Below are 21,703 nucleotides of genomic sequence, written 5' to 3' on the forward strand. Positions count from 1 at the left end.
AGGTACTGGGATTCTCGAGTTCCGGGAGGAAGATTGTTAAAGCTCCTAGGGTACTAGGCTCAGTTTTCAGAGGCACTCCGATAATAGTCTTGTAGAAAATTAAATAAAACACTCGATAGTGTTAGCAAAGTTAATCAAAGCCCCTCGGACTGTACGATTCTCGACCTCCCAAAACGCAGGATACAGAAACTCGACCCAGATACACCGTATAAACTACTTCACAGCGTTACACAGATACATAATCAATCACAGAAATTAGACTCAGGGAAACTGGCACTCCCGGGACGGAGCTTCTCGGGTACTAAGGTTTCGCGAAGGGATCCACGATAAGGACACAGGTGCCGCGAGTTCCCGTTGGAAGTCGCGTCAAGTCCTGTTTTCACGGCACGATGCACGCCACAATTCACAAAAACGGACATGGAACATTGAGCACGAAGACACAGCCGCGGGCGACAGTGATACACCATTCAACGTCCTTGGATCTGGTCGGTACCTGGTGCGTTCGCTGCGTGGTTGCAAGACGAAACGGAACTGCAAGGCTCGATTTCTCTTTTTCACGGTATATCACAGTGACACACAACGGATCGCGGAGCGCACGTGTTCCTCGCCGCTAGATCGATAACCGCGATTTCAAATATTCATGCCAGAGAGACGATATGGTGGCTGTGTTTGTCTGTTTCGCGCGTTCAAGGCCGTTCGACGGCAGACCACCCCCGTTTATCCGCGGTACGGACACGATTTCCCTCGACGCACTGTTGTGTTCGTGAACGGAAAGCTCGATCCGTGGATGATCGATCGATCGGCGCCGGGACGGACCAGACAACGCGTCCTCGACGGCAGACGCGGCGAAAGTGAGGGCGGCTCTCTTGGTCTAACGCCACGCGACCGACGTCCTCGGCGCCGACCGTGCACGAGGCGTCGCGACGATGACCAGCTGACGTTCGCCAACCGCGTACGGGCCACTTGATACCGACAATCTTTTTATTTCGATTCAGACTCGGCGGCAAGGGGGAAATATTGGTTTGAGAAGCGAACGGTGAGTGGTAAATGGTCTTGTGAGACTGTGAAAATTAAATAATTTTTTTTTTGTTCATTTTGTGCGTCGAGAGGGGATTCGAACTCGGGTCCATCGGCTTTGTAGTCGATCGTTTTTCCCGCTGGGCTACTAATGCGTCCGGTGTTAGTCTTGTTCTTATTTGAGTCTTTACTGTGTTGGGAATGGGAGGAGCGATGCTATCCGACTCTATGCTTCACAGACGTATGTATTCGATCTTTACTCTCGCTACCGGACGATAGACAGTTGGTTTATTGTTTTATGAAGCGCGAGGTGAGCTTGTTTTCAAAGGATGTCTAAGAAATCGAGACGATCGACGTTCGTTTACGTTAGTCACGGGAGATGAGATCGCGGCGCTCTTTTCCACCGACCGATTGCCACTGTGGGTGACGTGCACGAGGCGTCGCGACGCATGCCAGGAACCTGAACACTTTAGAGAGATACGGGGAGGGGTTTGACGCACGCTTGTAGGCGAACGGGCCTGTTGCTCGAATATTTTTGGAAGTTCGCTCTATTAGCAGAGGGGGTGGAAAGATTCGCTAACCCCTGAAAAATGTACAACAGTGCTAGAAATAATTAGACCACGATGACTTCATTGTTTAGCGAATGGTGGTCTCGCTGTGTAAACAGTTTCTAAACCAACGTTCCGCGAGTATTTCGACTTCTTTGTTGGTTTTCGATCGATAAACGTGACGCGATGAAGCAGAAACGATAAATATAAATCTTGGTAGTTTATGTAACGATCCCTGGTTAATATCGCAACGACTGTTGGGTCAGTGAATCGGTATCGATTATGACTGGACTGTGCTTGGGCAAATTTTCTATTCAGGACACATGCGGATGGGTAGGATACTGTGTGGTAACAGCTGCCATGGTAGTCATCGCGGACATTGCATTCACCATGTGTATGATTTTCATCGCAGTATGATCGTGATATTCATTATGTATGTTATATTGATCATAGGATCATATTCGGTATATTCGCTGTGATCATAGTCACCGTACACATTATATCATCTATCATAGGTATGACTATGGATCATAAACATCATATACGGTATATTCAGTGTGATCAGAGTCACCATACACATTATATCATCTATCATAGGTATGACTACGGATTACATACATCCTATTCATTATATTCAGTATATTCAGTGTGGTCACAGTCACCGGACACTGAACTTGGCCACGGACATTATATCATCTACCATAGGTATGACTATGGATCACAAACATCGTATTCATCGTATTCGTCGTTTTTATCATATTCATCATATTCAGTATATTCAGTGTGGCTACAGTCACCATACACATTGTATCATCTACCATAGGTATGACTATGGATCACATACACCATATTCATCATATTCACCATATTCATCGTATTTACCATGTTCACCATATTCATCATATTCGTCATATTCAGTATATTCAGTGTGACTACAGTCACCATACACATTATATCATCTACCATAGATATGACTATAATCATATTCATCATATTTATCATATTAACCATATTCATCGTATTCATCATATTCAGTATATTCAGTGTGACTACAGTCACCATACACATTATATCATCTGCCATAGGTATGACTATGGATCATATTCATCATATTCATCATATTCATCATATTCATCATATTCATCATATTCATCATATTCATCATATTCATCATGTTCATCATATTGGATAGGTCTGGTTCAGCTATAACGAAAGTAACATACGAATCAACAATAACCTGAACATATTCAACTATATCATAAGTAAATGATGACCATGAAACGTTGAAAATTCCTAAACAACAAGAAGATTCATTCTAACGGGTCGCTATTAAATCCCGACCACCCTGATATTTTGTCCCGCGATCACACTAAAGCGGCATTAACGTGCAAACGTCAGCGACGGTCAAGAAAGCCCAGCCGTGAAAAACGGCGCGGGCGTTCCCCTAAGCGTCGCGGCCGCGAGATTTACGACGACAGACCGTCGGCGCGAATTCAAAAGGACGCGAATCGAAAAACGAAAAAAAGCTCATCCGGCCGGGGCCTCGTCCATCCAAAAATCAAGCACGCGAAATTTTTGGCAGAGGGATCCTGGCGGCACTCGGATCTATCGTTCGCGGGTCAGCGAGCATCGCGACGTCCAAAGAAATCGGACGACGTTCCCTTTGTAGAGATCCTTGCACTTCCTAACCGAACTAGCGCCAACTTGGCAGCGACTTCGAGATAAACGATTGCCGAACGCTGGAAGGCTGCTTGGTCTTCAATTTTTAGGATTATTATTATTACTATCGCTGGTCGAGCGGAGGGGAGTAGAAATCGCGTCGGAGAAATATCTCCTCGCTCCACTAGTCTGACCAGCGGCGTATTCTACTGGGAGTCTCTAACGAGCGACGCTGTTGTTCGAAGCGGGACCGAATTGTACACGTTTCGACTATTTTGCAAGTTGTTACTATTTGTTCCCCTCTACTTTGGAGTAAATGCCTAAGTAATGTGTTTACTTGACCACGGGTTACGTGAACACTCATGGATGCGACGAGAGCAATTCTGACGCTTTCTTTCTATCTGTTCTGTTGACAGAACATAGTTCACCTAACCAATACGATGAATATGATGAATACGATGAATATCGTGAATATGATGAATATGGTGAATATGGTGAATATGGTGAATATGGTGAATATGATGAATATGGTGAATATGGTGAATATGATGAATATGATGTATGTGATCCATAGTCATACCTATGGTAGATGATATAATGTGTATGGTGACTGTAGTCACACTGAATACGATGAATATGATGAATATGATAAATATGATGAATTTGATCCATAGTCATACCTATGGTAGATGATATAATGTGTATGGTGACTGTAGTCACACTGAATACGATGAATATGATGAATACGATGAATATGGTGAATATGATAAATATGATGAATATGATCCATAGTTATACCTATGGTAAATGATATAATGTGTATGGTGACTGTGGCCACACTGAATGTGATGAATATGACGAATATGACGAATATGATGAATATGGCGAACATGGTAAATACGATGAATATGGTGAACATGGTAAATACGATGAATATGGTGAATACGATGAATATGGTGAATATGAAAAATATGATGAATATGATCCATAGTCATACCTATGGTAGATGATATAGTGTGTACGATGACTCTGACAGTTGGAGCTGATTTTTACAATTTTTACAAGCGAATAAATACAGCAAACATTTATAAAGTACTCCATTTCAAATATCGGATTCTGTGTTTCTCAAATTTATTAACAATGTATGTGGATTTTATTTTATTTTATTATTAACGTCCTGTTTGGTTGAACGAAGATTGATCAACAGTAAATTAGGGAACACTTCGATTTTCCTTTTTCAATTTTATATCCAAAAATTCCCCGCTTAATATACATTTCCTCGGTACCATTGAATTTCTCAACTTCTCAACTTCTCAACTTCCTAACTTCTTGAATTCCCTAAGAAACCCTACGTACTTCCATAGCCAACAGTATCTAGATTATGAAATTTGTTGGTTGTTCGTTCCAGATTTTATTCACAACGAGAAAACCGTCCTCTCGCGAAGGCATTTTAAAAAAAAGTCAATTTCGAAGACTCGCTTTGTCGTCGATATTTTGTACTATAAAATTATAACACAACTGTTTCTCTTTTATACTACAATATGTGCGAAATAAACCCTGTGAAAGTAAATCCTATTCCTTTTGCGATACTCTCGAAATTAACGATCGAAGTTAGACCTTTTTGTCAGCCCTTAGAGCGATGCTACCCCTTAAAATAAAGAATTCGCTAAAATAAAAAAACTTAGTAAAACTTCTTGTAAGTAATTCCACGACGAACGCGATGCGCACGGTGTTACTTACGCGATACAACGCGCTTATTCTTGGCATTCGTTTCGCGACTAAAGTTACCATACGTATCAACGACGTCCTGGCCGTACGACAAAGCTATGAATACTTCAAGGCGGCCGCCACGGAAGACACGACCGACGCGGCGGGTTCGCCGCTGACATCAACAGGAGCGCGATCGATCTGGCAATGTCACGGCGATCGATAGGCCTTGATCTAGAGGCTTATCGAAACGGAACGACTTCGTTAATCTTCTTAATGGACAACGTTTCGCGTTTTTTCCAACGGAACGATCCTCGTCCACGAGTCCCTGTACTACTGTTTCGCCGATTGCACGCGAGTCACGTGATCCGGGGAACACATACCCTGATTGGGCGCAGGTTAAAGATGGCCCGGCGGGACTCTTCTTGTGGAATTACTTTTAATTTACCGGAGAAGTGCCAAATATTCAGAGAAGTACTTAAATAAGATCCTAGTATGCATGTTAGATGATTACATTAGTTTACAGCCAAAATGTACATTCGATGCTACAATTTTTTTCTTTTGTATTTTGGCCTGCTGAACTGGAAAATCGCAATGAAAATTTTTTCTGCGGATAGGTTTCTTTTATATGAATTTTTGAATTTTTTTCGATTTTTTTCTGAGATACTTTCATATTTTAGGCCATATCTCGAGTTACAAACGTCCGATTGGATCGCGCAAAATGCCATATTAAAGGTAATCGAATTTCCAACCATTGCTTCTAACATTGCTTTCGAATCGGTTCAATAGTTCATCCATAGAAAAATTTTTCATTGCGATTTTCGATTTTACCAAGCCAAAATACATAAGAAAAAAATTGTGCCTATGAATGTACAATTTTCTTAAATTTTGTAAACCAGTGTTATTTAAGGCACTGATCAAGTATTTGAGTAGTTGCAATATACGTGGGAGCGTTGAGTGATATTTGTAGTGATCATATTTGGGCCAAACTTCTTCAAATATTCCTCGAGTGAACTTTTCTTAAGTACATGAATATTTTACTTCTGTATTTACAAAGACATTTGCAAATATTTACTTCTGTATGCACTCGTTTGAAGATGTTTGATAGTGTTTAATTAAACAGCTACTCCCTCCACAAGATCAAGTCTTCTTTTCCCAATACCAAAAAGGCGAGAGTTCGCTATCTTTCAATGCACCATCAAGATAAATCTTTGAGATCGTTTGTAGAGTCCTACATCGTACCAGACAGAAGTCTATCGGCAAAGACATGCCCACCATTCTGTTTGAAAATGTTTTCCGCGAAAATTCCACGCCAAGATTGCACCCTTAAGTAATCCGATACCGTCTAAACGCTACATTGAACAACTTTGCGCAACTGCGGCGAGCATTCCATAGTTTCGAAGGAAAGTAGAACGGGAGCGTTAAACTTGAAACCCCTCAGAGTTCAAGTACGCGGCGTTCGACCGTTTATCGCCGGCTAATTTCGTCGCGTAACAACGCTGATCGCCTCAACGAGGTCGGCGTACCCGCGATGCAATATCGCGTTCCCCTTTTATTTCACCGCCGAGGAACTTTTATCGTCGACGGGGTGTCGGACTCTAATTGAATTTCCACGTGCGTTCCACGATCGCCTCCGCCATATTCCTGACGAATTTCCCACGAAACGTACGATTTAATAGTTCGTTACAGGAATTCTTATCGAGTCGCTTGCCTTGCTAATTATTTCCCGCGATTCTCTAGGTATGTAAATTCCCTTAATTCTCGTGCTGGACTCGTGCCCGTGATCCAATCAGACTTGAGAGGAGTCTGAACGTGAGGTAAATTTACTTATACAATTTTTTAAGACGTTTCTTTCTATCATATTCGTATCTAAAAAAGAAAAAAATTTGTATATAAAAAGAAAAACGAATCTTAAGATTCCATGATCCCAAGGATCCCAAGATTCCAAGGATCCCAAGATCCCAAGAATCCCAGAATTCCAATGATCCCAGAATTCCAATGATCCCAAGATTCCAAGGAACCCAAGATTCCAAGGAACCCAAGATTCCAAGGAACCCAAGATTCCAAGGAACCCAAGATCCCAAGAATCCCAAGATTCCAAGGATTCCAAGATCCCAAGAATCCCAAAGATCCCAAGAATCCCAATATTCCAAGGAACCCAAAATTTCAAGAATTCCAAGATCCCAAGAATTTCAAAATCCCAAGGATCCCAAGGATCCCAAGATCCCAAGAATCCTAGAATTCCAATGATCCCAAGATTCCAAGGATCCAAAGATTCCAAAGAACCCAAGATTCCAAGGAACCCAAGATTCCAAAGAACCCAAGATTCCAAAGAACCCAAGATTCCAAAGAACCCAAGATTCCAAAGAACCCAAGATTCCAAAGAACCCAAGATTCCAAAGAACCCAAGATTCCAAAGAACCCAAGATACCAAAGAACCCAAGATTCCAAGGATCCCAAGATTCCCAAGATTCCAAGGAACCCAAGATCCCAAGAATCCCAAGATTCCAAGGATCCCAAGATCCCAAGGATCCCAAGGATCCCAAAGATCCCAAGAATCCCAATATTCCAAGGAACCCAAAATTTCAAGAATTCCAAGATCCCAAGAATTTCAAAATCCCAAGGATCCCAAGGATCCCAAGAATCCTACCCCGCACAATCACACAAGTCACACAGTAATCGCACAGCACACCAATCCACCTCGTCTGCTAACTTTCCTTTTATCTATAATTCAAACCGTACTTCTCATTCAAGGAAACGCGAGTTTCTGTATGTTTAATTAAGAACTTCTACTCGTGATCCGGGTAAGAATTTCGATCGTATCTGGCCGCACGGCGTGCATCGCGATGCGGAAACGCAAAGAGAAAATTGTAACGCAATTACACCTGCGTGTATCTGCATACCGTGGTACGTGGCCTTCGAGCGAACTTACCACCCGTTGCTTCGCAATGCCCGCGCGCAATTACGTTCTATTTTCAGTCTAGCGTTCAGCTCGAGCAAAACACGCGCCGCCAAATACCATTTCGAATTTTCGTTAGACCCCTATCGGTACCTATCGACTAAAATATATTCGACAAATTAATTTATGGAAACACCCGTGAATTCTTCATGAAAAATCGAGACGAAATTGAGGAATGAATTTTTTTGATACGAGGCTTGGTTGTTGAGATAAATGATTTTAAAAATTGTAGGAGTACGCGCAGGCTTAATTGACTGTTCAAGGTCATCGAGGATTCGACTAAATTGAGTATTTCCCTTTTAAGACAAGTGAATATTTGTAACACTCCATTCGTTTGTATTATAATAATTGTTGCTTTATTCATTTATGATCGTTGATACCAAAGTGATGCATACGAAAAGAACACTATGTATCTTCTACGTGGATTAGAATACTCTCATGAAAATTAATTTTGCGATGTTTTCAAATTCGTGCTCACGAATCGAGACGACAGTTTACGCGAGCACAAGAGACGTAAACTTCTCGAAAAAGTGCATAAAGCCCGCGATTCAGTTTTAGTGCTGGTCCCCGTTCAACAAGTAGTAAAACGGTGGCACGACAAAACCGGTGGCGTTGGTTACGAATAAACGAAATTTATCGTCCAGAATAAATTCTCAGTTAAGTATTTCGTTTGCCAAAAGCGCGCATAACTTGTGCGTTAATCGATTACACCATTGTTTCTTGTTTGAGTTTCGCTGTCCGTTCACGCCACGGGAAAACGGAAAAACGATCCACGGTGTGAGATACGAGCGACACGGACACGCCAGGCGAATTGGGACGAAGCCTAAATTCTCAATGCTCGATCGTATACACTTCGAATTCGGTGCTTACCGTTTATACTCGTTTATGGTCCGGGCTGTACCATGATTCTTTTAGGGAAAAACATTTGTTTTGCTTATGGAGTTTATTTTTATTTTTAGGGTTATGGTTCTTAGGTGGAAGGTATCGATACGTTAGAGTTGGAGGTTCTTTTTAATTATGATAAGTTGCTATTTACTTAAATTAATACCTCTTTTCTTGGTTTATTATTTTTAGTATTTTATATTGCGAGTGTAAATGTATGAGGTTTAGATGAATTAGATATTTTGAGATATTTTATTTTACTTCAATATATATATGTACGAACTTAATCGGGAATTAATATACTGATTCCCTAATAAATATCTGATAACCAAAGATAAAGTATAGTAGAAAAAGTATCTTTTATATATATAAAGTGTCTTATATATACGTCTCTATATATATAAAAGACGAACTTATATATATATATGTACAGGGTGTCCCAAAAATGTTGTAACACCTTGAAAGGGGTGGTCCGGGAGGTGATTTGAAACAACTTTTTCCTTAGCGAAAATGTTGTCCGAGGCTTCGTTGAGGAGATATTAACGGAAAACGTCGACCAATGAGAGCGCGCGGATACCGGTGGAGCGGCCGCGGTAGCGAAGGCTACGAGCTAAGCGGCCGCGCCTGTACGCAAACAAGTGACTCAACGTGCATCGAAGGCCATTGACGCGGCCGCTTAGCTCGTAGCCTTCGCTACCGCGGCCGCTCCACCGGTATCCGCGCGCTCTGATTGGTCAATGTTTTCCGTTAATATCTCCTCAACGAAGCCTCGGACAACATTTTCGCTAAGGAAAAAGTTGTTTCAAATCACCTTCCCAACCACCCCTTTCAAGGTGTTACAACATTTTTGGGACACCCTGTATATATAAAAGACACTTTTTCTACTATACCTTATCTTTGGTTATCGCATATTTATTAGGGAATCGGTATATTTTATTCGTGAATAAGTTCGTACATATATACATATATTATTAAAATGCTTTATAAAATATTTATAAAATATATATATACATATATTTGTTTTTGTTTAAATGAGAAGAAAGAAAAAAAGAAACGAATTTTTCCTCAACTGAAATAAGTAGCACAAAAGACACTTTTTCTACAATACCTCATCGTTGGTTATCGGATATTTATTAGGGAATCGGTATATTTATTCGTGAATAAGTTGGTTTATTCGCCAGTGGCGCGTCTAGCAAAGACACCCGCGACGAGTGCAGCTAGACGCGTGCCTGGTCGACTGCACCGGAATCGATTGCACACCTTGATGCGCCCATGCAAAATTTCTTCCCCCTCCCCCCCCCTCCCCCCCGAATGCGGCCTAGCACGTATCAACCCCTCTCCCCTCGCAGCAACCTTGACTTCCTGACGCATTTAGATCGCAAGCTAGTTGCGTTTCTAGAATTGTAGTCGTTTATTCGACGTACTCGCCACACGAAATACACATTCGCACGTTCAATTGACACAACGAAGAACTCTTTCTCACTCCTCCGAGGGACAGAGCGATACTACTTTGTTAACATAAATTTTTCGGGGGATGAGTTATGGATTCCTAAGGCACTAAGTAATATTAAATTGCAAAAGTAACTTGTTGCTGGGTCGTTGGTGGGTAGAACAATATACGTTTTTATTTGTAGCAGTGTTTTCAAAGGGCCAAGAATATAATATAATATAATATAAGCTACTTCACTGCTCGAATCGAATAACTCTACTTTCTGGAAAATCGTAAATTTAAGCACTCGGTGTAGTCAACTTTTTATATTTACAATAAGTTTCTCGGATAATAAAGATCAACACCGTTAAACACGATGAATAATAAATATATTATTTAGAGACGATTCCGAACCACCTTTGCAACAATGTCGGACGGTGGTTCGTTTTTGAATTATCAACGAAAAACCACCGACCAATCACAGTAGTCGCGACCTGGAGTAGCCAGCCAGTCCTGGCTCGAGCCTATGCTTTCGCGGCTGAGTGCGCGCTACTCGGGCGTTGCGATTGGTCTATGGTTTTTCGTTAACAATTCAAAAACGAAGCACCATTCGACATTTTCCCAAAAGAAGTTGCGGTTCGGAATCGTCTCAGCTACCCCCCATTTCCGGTTCTTACACTAATTCTGGGACACTCTGTATACATATAATATCACATATTATTGTATTATTTTAGAATGCAACATGTAGAATATATATGTAGAAATTTTAATATAATATTGGGTATTCGAAAAAGTTCGTAGCGTTTCTCAACAATTTGCATGATTCTGTGGCGGCAACGAGCCGACACGACGCCACGTCTCCGTCTTATGTTTAGTTTTTTAAGTGGTACGGCTGGATGAATGGATCACCGTGCGTGCTGCGCGACAGTGTTGAGTGTATGTTAAATTAGGCCGATCGCAAGCGGGCACAACCGATTTGAAGTTAGTGTTGCAAACCGTTTGCGCTCTTCGTTTTACCTACTCCAGTATCTTTGTTTTACCTAGATCCATGGTCGCATGCAACTATGTAGTTTCGGAGTGGTTTGAAACTGATCGGTTGCGCCCGTGTGCGATCGGCCGTACGGCTTGTCCTAATTGCACGTCGCGCGGCGACAAAATCGCGCGTAGCTGAGCCGCGGCAAGAGTGGGAGCAAGGTGTAGGTTCTGTTCGCGCTAACTTAAATGTCGCGCGACCGAGCGACAAAATCTAACCCGCTCGAATCGTGTTGCTCCTTATCCAACTTTTAGTTACTAAAAGGTATTCTGAAAAGTATGTAATAGAGTTGTGATGACAAACTCGTTGCATCGCAAGTCCTTTGCATCATCTTCCAAATGTCTGCGAAGAATTAATAAAACTTCACCATTGTGTCTAAGACTTGTGCACTTGTAAAGCATCGCATTCCACGCTTTACAAGTGTATAAGTGTGATACAATAATATCTAATATTCTATGTATATAGAGTGTCCCAGGATTAGTGTAAGAACCGGAAATGGGGGGTAGCAGTATACAGAAATTTTAATTCGCGTTTGTAACTTATTCCTCAATTAATCCTGCATATGGATTTTGAATGAAAAAAAATAAAAAAACATTTCTCACTGCTATCAAATAAAATTCTTTTTCCAACTGCCCCAACGAAGTACTCTTTGCGAATAAATGGACTTTGATCCATATGCACACGTGCTCGACTGGGTGTACTCGATATTCTAAATAACCGAAACAAGAGAGGCAAGGGAAGTTACCGTATTTCGGGATATATCGCCGCGATTTGTTGGGAACATCGATCAACGTTCGAATAAACAATTTTGACGACGCACGCAGAACATATTTACCCGTTCTTGTTGACGCGTATCCAACTCGGTCATACGGCCGGAACGTATTTAATTTTCTGGTTCGAAGCGATTTTCCACGAGCCATTTTTCACGGGGCGGAATGTAAGAGCTCAAAATACCAGGCAAAACACTGGTATCGCGGAGATCTCTACATCCCTTCCAGTAGTTTTACATTTAAAAACTCTGGCACGTTGGTCTCTCAATTTTTCCATTAAATAATCCAACCACTTCACATTTATATCTAGTTGTACAAATTCATCGTGGACTTCTAGGAATAATAAACATTCACGGCAAAAATATAAGTACTCGCGATTATGCAAGCGGAATATTTAACGCGAAAGGCAGATAATTTAATTTTCAGTAGTAAAATGAAAATAACCATTCTTCTCGAGGAAGAATTTGTCCCACTGCTTCGTGCTTAAAATTAAATTTCACCGTTTCCAAATTTCCATTTTTATCAAACACGCGGTAGACGCATGTACAACTTTTACCAGGAATGTTTAACATTCGCAAATTGACTGTTAGACGAATCATTGACCACGAAGGATGCTTGGACACCCCCGAGCTCCAAATTTGAATAGTTTTACCACTGGTCGATAGTTGGAGTTCGGATGACAAATAGTTTGGTCGGTTTGGCGAACGCAATATCGAGAAACGCCTTCGTAAGAAGAAATAGTTTCCTCGATTTGGATAGTTCTAGTAACTCTAGAATTTTTTTTTCGTACACCCCTTCTCGCTTGATCCACCGCGGACAGTCCATCGCGTAAAATCGTTAATCCGTCAGTGGACGGAACGAAAAACACCCAGGCAATTAGTTTCGGACGATTGAAAAGAGCTCGTTGAATTTTTCAATTTCTCATTAACTCGCTTTTCGTTCGATCCATGATTTAAATTCATCGGTGATGGAATTAATCACTGTTTCGTTGGAAGGTTGCAGAGGGGATGATAGAATTTTTAATGCATTGATTCTAGCACGAAATATCGTAGAAAACCTAACTCAAACTATCCGCGCCTGAATACTCGTACAATCATAAAATACAGCTCCCTGTTAAGAGATCATTCTGGTTAATGACTTTAAAAAAAATCTGTTCGTTTTTATTACATTTCTCGACAGTATAGTATCTAACAGTATTGTATAACAGAGCTTGTTTCGCGTGTATTTTAATTCGTCGTCTTTTCTAGTTCTAAAAACGTTTCGCTTCTTCTCGTGAAATTTTAATAGTTATGATAGTACAACTCGCGATTAAACGAAGGATTTTACTTTTCTTCGACTCTGCTAAAAATTCCAATTCCAAATTTTTTTTCTTTAAATCTGCGCCATTTCGTTATTTATCAATAAATATTTATTCTCGTAGAATACACGAGAGCCACAGTCATACTGAATTTAAAAATGTTTGATATTTTCCTTTCAGATGACCCGTTAACATAATATCAACGCCGCCAGAGACATACTTTGCGAAGAGTTATGTTTACCTGTACTTGTTAACCATAAGCAACGATTAAAATAAATAAATAAAATTTTCCTTACGTACCTTGATAGTGTACTTACTAAGCCCAATAAATTTCATATCAATATCTATATCAATGAACTCTTAAAAAAATATACAAAAACAGCCTTTTTTAGAGCATCTAAACCAGAACGATCCCTTAATTCGCATTCATTCTAATCACTTCCCTTCGCACCGCAAATAAAATTCTAAACGAGTACACGTCCTCCTCCTCCTCCCCCCGCAGAACAAAACGATAAGAATGAAAAAAAATCCTGCAAGCCCTCCACCCTCTAACTCTTCTTGTTCACCCGTGGCTCGTTCGTGAAATCCACCGATAAAACGGATCGACGTATCTGTCCTTGTCTCGGTTAAGTAACCAACCCTCCCCCCAAAAAAGCCGATATTTGCAGAAGCCGGCGCCGGGACGCTTTCATTCGTCACGGTGCTGGTTACGCTTCTGTCGCGAGGCGTCGGAAATTGCAATTAATCCGGGAACACGTGGATTCCAGCGGCGCTAACCACCGCGGCGCATAATAAAACAGACGGTGAATGAAACATGAAGCGACGCGACGCTTCCTGCCGAACGATCATAAATCACACGGGCTCGAAAACCTACCCTTAAATTCCTTAGTTCGTCCTGCATCTATTATTTAAAATACTATGTGTGTATATACACGTATATATCGCATTATCAAAATTGAAATATTCTACTTGTCGATTATTTCTTTTCTTTTGTGTAAAAGAAAACCTACCCTTAAATTCCTTAGTTCGTCCTGCATCTATTATTTAAAATACTACGTGTATATATACACGTATATATCGCGTTATCGAAATTGAAATATTCTACTTGTCAATTATTTCTTTTCTTTTGTGTAAAATATTAGTTCGTTCTGCCTATACAGCGTCTCTTACTTAAAATTCGAATTTAAAATTTCCCTTAAACTACATGAAATATTATAATAATTCATCCTAACTATATGTATAGCTATAGTCGATATTTGATTGCGTCGGCAGAGTGTGCGAGTCGGTACGTTCGCCCGAGGAACGCAGGACAAAGGAGAAATTCGGAGAATCGGAGAACAAGCGCCGATCAACTGCATTGCAACGCTAAGAAACCGTTTTTTGAGCAGTTACGCAGGAACGTTCGATGCGTGAATGACGTGTGCTTTGCCCTTTTGTACTTTCATGTGCCCGTAACGTTTATGTGTTGTATTTCCACCTATTTAAATATGTATATATACAGGGTGTCCCAAAAGTCGGGGAGGAGTCGGAAATGGGGAGTAGCTGAGACGATTCTGAACAACAATTTCCTTTGCAAAAATGTCGGATGGGGCTTCGTTAAGGAGATATTAAGAGAAAACCCCGACCAATCAAAGCGCGCGTAGACCGTTCGAGCGGCCGCGATAGCGAAGGCTACGCGCACTCTGATTGGTCGGGGTTTTCTCTTAATATCTCCTTAACGAAGTCCCATCCGACATTTTTGCAAAGGAAATTGTTGTTCAGAATCGTCTCAGCTACCCCCCATTTCCAGCTCCTCCCCGACTTTTGGGACACCCTGTATATGTATTCTATGTCCCATATTAAATATCCGACAATACTTTATTTCGCTGGGAGTGAGCCTACCACATAGCAGTTATTATTTTTAATACCATTTAAAACATGTTTTCTCCTAAATCTCTAAATCCAAACCTAGTTTCTTGGATAGTTTTTGCTTAAAATCCAGACCTAACCCAACTCTAGTATACATGTTACATATCCATCCATTTCACGTCTGAAAGAATTGCCCCTGCGCGTATGCAACCCTCCTACGACCCCAAGTGCAAAGTTCTCGCTCGCGAACAGTACATCGGAGTGTCCAATTAATTCTCGTCAATCTTCGACGTAATTGTACGCTCCATGCGATGAAAATTCGCAACCAGAGGGACACAAACGACATCTTCTACAACTCCCTCCCCACGGACGCCGCGTAAATGTGTTTTCGACGCAAGGCTCGTTCATCAATTCAGAGTTTAGCGCACCTATTTCGGCGTAAACGTCGTCGCCATGCTCTAGGTACGGTCAAGTTTCCCCCGCGTCCAAACTTCGTCAATTACGTTACACAACGCTTAGATTTCTCGCAGGAATTACGACGACGGATCACCAACACCAGAGAGTTATTGTTTCGTCGCTATAATTAATCTACCGACGTAATTGGACACATGCACGCGCGGATGCTTCGTCCCCGTCATCCGTGTAAACATAATCGTAAGCTCGTCGTACCGATTTCTAAGCGGAACGAAGATCTCTCGGTTGACGCCTGGATTATGGACAATTTTGTATTCTTACATTTTTTAATTGAAAAAATAGTGTAATTTCAAATGTACTCCGCAAAGAGAATGAACTATAACTAACTAACTAACTAACTAGTGTAATTTCAAATGAACATTTTGAATTTAATTAGAACGGAGGTTGACTATATTATTTTGTTAACACCGACACGTGCTTATTTTAGTCAAATTAAATACTGTACGATCTAGACGAAAATATCTAGGAGAAACAATTCTTTTTTATGATAATTACAAATTTAGTACAACGATATCATGCTTTCGAAAATGTTCGATTAAAATTAGAAAAATTTTGTTTTCCCTGTGTAAATAACTGTTTATATTTTGACCGACGTAGATTGCTTTGGAAAATTAATTTAATTTGAGAATAAATTATGTACAACAGATTTTCATCAGAAACGTGCCGGCGGTAAAGCGTCGCGAGTGAAACGCGGACAAACATGCGGCATCGTCATAGGGAATTTGGATGACGACACACTAACGGAATAATTAACGTCATTCGTGAATGAATTACGCGTCGGTAAACGTGTTAACCCCTCGAACTGGAACGGATCAAAACTAGCCACGGAATTCGTTCCAAGAACATAATCCATCCTGCATCTCTTATTGAGCCCTGGCCGAAGTGCCAAGTGGAATTTATCGTTGGTTGCCAGAATCGCATTGATTTTGCACTTTATCGTTTCGTAACAAGTTAATCTAGAACGTACGTAAGTAGCTCGGATACGTTCGAGCGAATTAGGAATGTATTTGAAATTTTAGGTTAGATTAACCCGAAGATTCAACGCTCAAAATTACGAATAAATATTTATATACGGTTGATTTCCTTTGGTTTTTAAATGCCATGTCCGATAGATGTTACGCTAACCCTGGAATATTTATACATTTAAATTAAATGATTTGTTCGTGAGGAGGGTTAGAAAAAAAAACTGTGAGGTCGAAGATTCGTGCGGGTGGTTCCACGAACTTCCCTCGGGAGCTTAATTAGGAAACTTCGTAATTTTGTTATTCAAATGAGCCGGTGCGTACATAAGAGCGATTGGACAAGTTCACCTTAAAATGTAATAACGGTTTAATAAATATTTATGACATGGTTAAGTCGTGTCGCAATCGACTAATTTACTGGTCATAAATAATATTACACGGGCTACTATTAAATCACAATTTATACGTGCATAATTATTCTTTTTAATCAAATAATTAATCATTTTAATCATCCATACGAAAAGAGTTCTCGACCGAAGGAACACAGCGAATTAAAAATTACTCTGGCCATGTTGTTGGCAATAACACTACTATACAATAAAAAAAGTACATTCAATGCTACAATGTTTTTCTTATGTATTTTGGCCTACTAAACTGAAAAATCGCAATGAATTCGTACAAGTGCGACCTATATGTAAACAATAAGAAACTGAACATCATTCGACAGTTTCTATTTTTGCATGGCGATGGAATTAATTTTTTGCGTTCTATTTTAGCTGAAAAAATCGAAGTTTCTCATATATGTTGGCCCGTAACACTTAAACTATCGAACCGATGGAAAACAATGTTAGAAGCGATCGTTGGAAATTCGATTACCTTTGATACGGCATCTTGCGCGAGTCAATCGGACGTTTGTAACTCGAGTAATGGCCTAAAATGTGAATGTATTCCAGAAAAGAATCGAAAAGTAATTCAAAAATTCAAATAAAAAAAATCTATCCATAGAAAAATTTTTCATTGCGATTTTCGAGTTTAGTAGGCCAAAGTACATAAGAAGAAAATTGTGGCATCGAATGTACATCTTAATTGTAAACTAGCGTAATTATATAAAAGAATAAGGAGCTTCTTTTTTTCTCGCGCTTCTTCGCTAAAAATTTACCACAAGATAAGAGAAGTACAAGAAACAAAAGTTCGATTCGCGGATCCAATTAGAAATGAGTGTCGGGAGCCATTTCCGCGACAGCGATGACAAAGGCGGTGTCGTTCCATGGAAAAGTTCGAAATCTATTTATTAGGCAGCCTTTGTTAACTCGACGGTATATTTGGATGCAAAGTAACTCGAAAATGTGCCTCGACAAAAGTGCCCCTGTTCCGATTCGACCGAAACTTTCGACCGCCGGCAGAAGCCCAATTTCCTTTAGTAAGAAGCACCGACCGCCAACTCTCGGATCGCCGAGGGAAGATTCTCGCGGAACACGCGCTGTTTGCATACCGATGGCAAATAACTAAGTGGAACAGCAATCATAAGAAAACCTATAAAACCGGTCGCGGAGGGGGGCCGAAAGTCCGCGCGGAATCCCTTTCACGTTTCGCCTTGTATTCCTGGGAAAGTAAAACGCGCTTCCCTCTATAGTCGCCGGACAACTTTTAATAGGAAAGTTGCACCCTCGTTTGTGGCCACTTTTTAACTCGCTGGGCTGACTTTACGAACGAACTCGAGGCTCCGTTCGATGAATTTAGCTCGTTTCGTTCGATAAGGATGGGAATAGAATTGATTGATTTTGAATTTTCATCGAAGAGGTGTTTAAACTGGGGTTACGTTTAGGAACGTTCAAAGTTTCGCGCGCAAGACGGCCGACACTGCGAAGCTTCGTAATTAGGTCCGAGTGGGTACTTGGATGGATTCTTTGGACGTAAGATATGAGTTCGTTTACGTTGAAAATATTTTTTAAGGTCTCCTCGGATTGCGATCTGGCCTTCATTTTGGAAAACCAACAATGTATTATTATACTACTTCAATTTGGCGGAACAGTAGGACCTCGATTATTGCAGAGACTCAGTGCTATAGGAAGTCCCGCGATAACCGAGGTAACTAAACCAGAGAATGGCAGAATACTCTATCCCCACCCTCCCCTACCCTCGACCTTAATGACTATCAACTCTACTCGTCAACGCTCGTGCTGTAATCGAGGTACCCCCATACAACTGACCATCTTCACTCCTTCTATCCACTGTTAGCACATTAAGGTCCTTGACATTATATCTATTGGGTTGTCCGGAAAGTCCATGTCGATTTTTGGTAGTTGGTACAGGTCTGAATATATCGAAGTGGTTGGAAACAAATAACATGTATACATCCCTTAAAAGGTGGAAAGGTTGTGGAACAAAATGGCACCTATGTAATTCAATAAATATATATTAAAATTCAAACGTGTTTTTGAATTTTTCTTAGAAATTGCCACGAACTTTCCGGATAACCTGATACAACTCCCTGAAACTTCGCTACCAAACAAAATTTAAAAAAAAGCAATTTACTCTTTACATAACTATACAATTGCTAATCGAAGCAACCTGAAGGGTTGTATTCGTACCAATTAACATTGTCACATTAAGGACCTCGATCACGCATCCACAGCCCCAAGAGAAACCCTAAATCCGCCCACCTTCTCATCTATTTTTCCCATAACACTAGTTCACGAAATAACAAAAATAAAAAAAGATGTACATACAACGCCACAATTTTTTTCTTACGTATTTTGGCCTGCTAAATTTGGAAATCCCAATGAAAAATGTTTCTATGGATAGGATTCTTTTACAGATGAATTTTTGAATTCTTTTCGATTTTTTTCTGAGATACCTTCACATTTCAGGCCATATCTCTTCAATTTTCTTCTGAAAAATACAAAAACAGGTAAAATTGGAGTTTTTGTACCTTTCTTCGATTGTTAATACCTAACTCCGGTATTTGTCCATAGATTTTCGTCAACGAAAGCTTGTTTTCTTCGTAAAAGTGCGATCTATACGTAAACAATAAGAAACTGGACAGTTTCTATTTTTGCATGGCGATGGAAGAAATTTTCATGTTCTACTTTAGCCGAAAAAAATCGAAGTTTCTCATATACGTTGGCCTGTAACACTTAAACTATTGAACCGATGGAAAATAATGTTAGAAGCGATCGTTGGAAATTCGATTATCTTTAATACGGCATCTTGCGCGATCCAATCGGACGTTTCTAACTCAAGATATGGCCTAAAATGTGAAAGTATCTCAGACAAAAAGTCGGAAAAAATTCATATAAAAAAAACCTATCTATAGAAAAAATGTTTCATTGCGATTTTCGAGTTTAGCAAGCCAATGATACATAAGGAAATTAAATTGTGGCATTCAATGCACACATTTTGGCTGTAAACTAGCGTAATTATTGAATCGCGACTCAAAGCAACCCGAATAATCGCGATCCTAAAGTACTAGTTTCCCCAAAAACATGAACTCACCGGTGTCGTAGAGGGGGCAGGGCATGTAAGCGTACCGCTGTTCGGGGTGGACGACGGACTTGTTCCTCTGTCCACTGGTCATGGTCGCGAATTTGGTCACGTACTGCAGGAACTTGTCATAGAAGAGCAGGAAGGTCGTTCGAATTATAGTTGAGACGTTATCCTAAGGCCCCCGCGGATGGCTGTACTGGAAGAGTTCCGATCGACGACAGGACGATTATACAGAGAGGACCGCGACCGACTGCATCCTGCAACACTCGACGGCGCCGCGACGCATCGGCTGAACGAGCCTCCTCGCAAATTAACCAATTAAGGATGGCCGAGCTGTGTCCCGTGCCAATTAGACACCGCCACCTCGGGATCCGAGGTTGCGTTCCCGCTCCGCTCTGTTGCGTGAACCTCCTCACTTAATTAGCACCGAAATAACCGTCTTCTTCCCTTTGTGGAACGTGCGCTTCTCTTCCGACGACGTACGTCACCCCTCGCGCCGCGGGATCACCTTTCGAGGAAAAACACACACGTGAGAAAAGGCTCTTCAGCGTTTTCTTCGGGGCTATTTTTAGAGACGGGGTCGACGCTGACTCTGCGACCGAGGATTAAACATTTTTCTCGCGTTGAGATTGCTGTGGGAAAAGTCGGGGCGCTCGATCGATCAGGGGTGATCGGGTTTGATCGTTAATTGGGGGGAAGAATATTTTTTGGGTCAATTTTTGGAGGAGCACGTTGGGGATAAGAGGAAGACTAAGGAGGGGGTTCGCAAGGGAAGGAAGGACTTTTATCTCGGTTATAAGGTAAGTCTCAACATGATGGACATTATGTGTAATATTTTCCTTATTGCTATTCTTCTATAATTATTATTTGTTATCCTTGTAATTTGTTAGAAGACCATACAACCATAATAAGTAGAATATTACAGTATTTGTGATGTCCATCAGGTTGAGACTTTGATCATCGAATCTAGAACCTAGAAGAACTGGTATTTTAACATAACAAACGAGTAAATATTCCTACTAGAGTTAACAACGAAAAATAAATAATAAATGATAGAATACAATGTGACGGCCTTAATTTCTACTCCAAATAAATGAAAATAAAGAAAACGTGAAAGTACGAGAGAGTTATTATTTCTTGAAATTCTACGATGTGAAAGCACCCTTCGAACTTGACACCGAGTACACTCGTCATCGACCCAGATGGATTTAAATCCCTAGACTAGACGGAGTTCGTTAATTTGATTCCATTAGGGGAAGTTAGCGAGTGCGCGGAGATTACCGCCAGTTTCTAACGATCCCGTGTGTGTTAATAGATTACCGACCTATCAACGGGGACAAAGTCGCCCTCGTCAAGCTCCCTTTCCCGTACCCAGGTGCTCCGAACTTCTTCGAGTGCCCTCAGAGGAGCCCATTAGGCACTCGGCTACTTGGGGAAGAATCTACGCGGAAATTCCTTTTACTTTCTCCGCCGTTATTGACTAGGGAAAAATATCAATTTATACCCTCGTATATACTTGCATGCCTGAGTATGTGTAAATGTTTGTTTGGCACCTTGCTTTATATCGCGAAGGATGGTTTTCCATATAATTATGAAGTTTAAATGTGCTGACTTTCACAGTATCCTATTAAA

The 21,703-nt window shown here is 40.8% G+C and overlaps 1 protein-coding gene across 8 annotated transcripts in view; it reads right to left on the bottom strand.

The window, feature by feature from the left end:
• Positions 1 to 21,703, bottom strand: part of LOC128880427 (uncharacterized) — a 44,753-nt gene that overhangs the window by 13,377 nt on the left and 9,673 nt on the right. For 4 of the 8 annotated variants that reach the window (XM_054130496.1, XM_054130499.1, XM_054130497.1 and 1 more), the window contains one exon: positions 20,081 to 20,579. In XM_054130496.1, coding sequence (XP_053986471.1) covers positions 20,081 to 20,162 — 82 coding nt within the window. In that variant the 5' untranslated portion in view covers positions 20,163 to 20,579. Of the gene's footprint in view, positions 1 to 165; positions 464 to 493; positions 2,089 to 20,080; positions 20,580 to 21,703 lie in introns of those variants that run through there. The other 4 variants (XM_054130491.1, XM_054130495.1, XM_054130500.1 and 1 more) reach the window with 4 other exon arrangements.

The sequence above is a fragment of the Hylaeus volcanicus genome, chromosome 7 (assembly GCF_026283585.1).
Source record: "Hylaeus volcanicus isolate JK05 chromosome 7, UHH_iyHylVolc1.0_haploid, whole genome shotgun sequence".
Classification (NCBI taxonomy): Eukaryota; Metazoa; Arthropoda; class Insecta; order Hymenoptera; family Colletidae; genus Hylaeus; species Hylaeus volcanicus.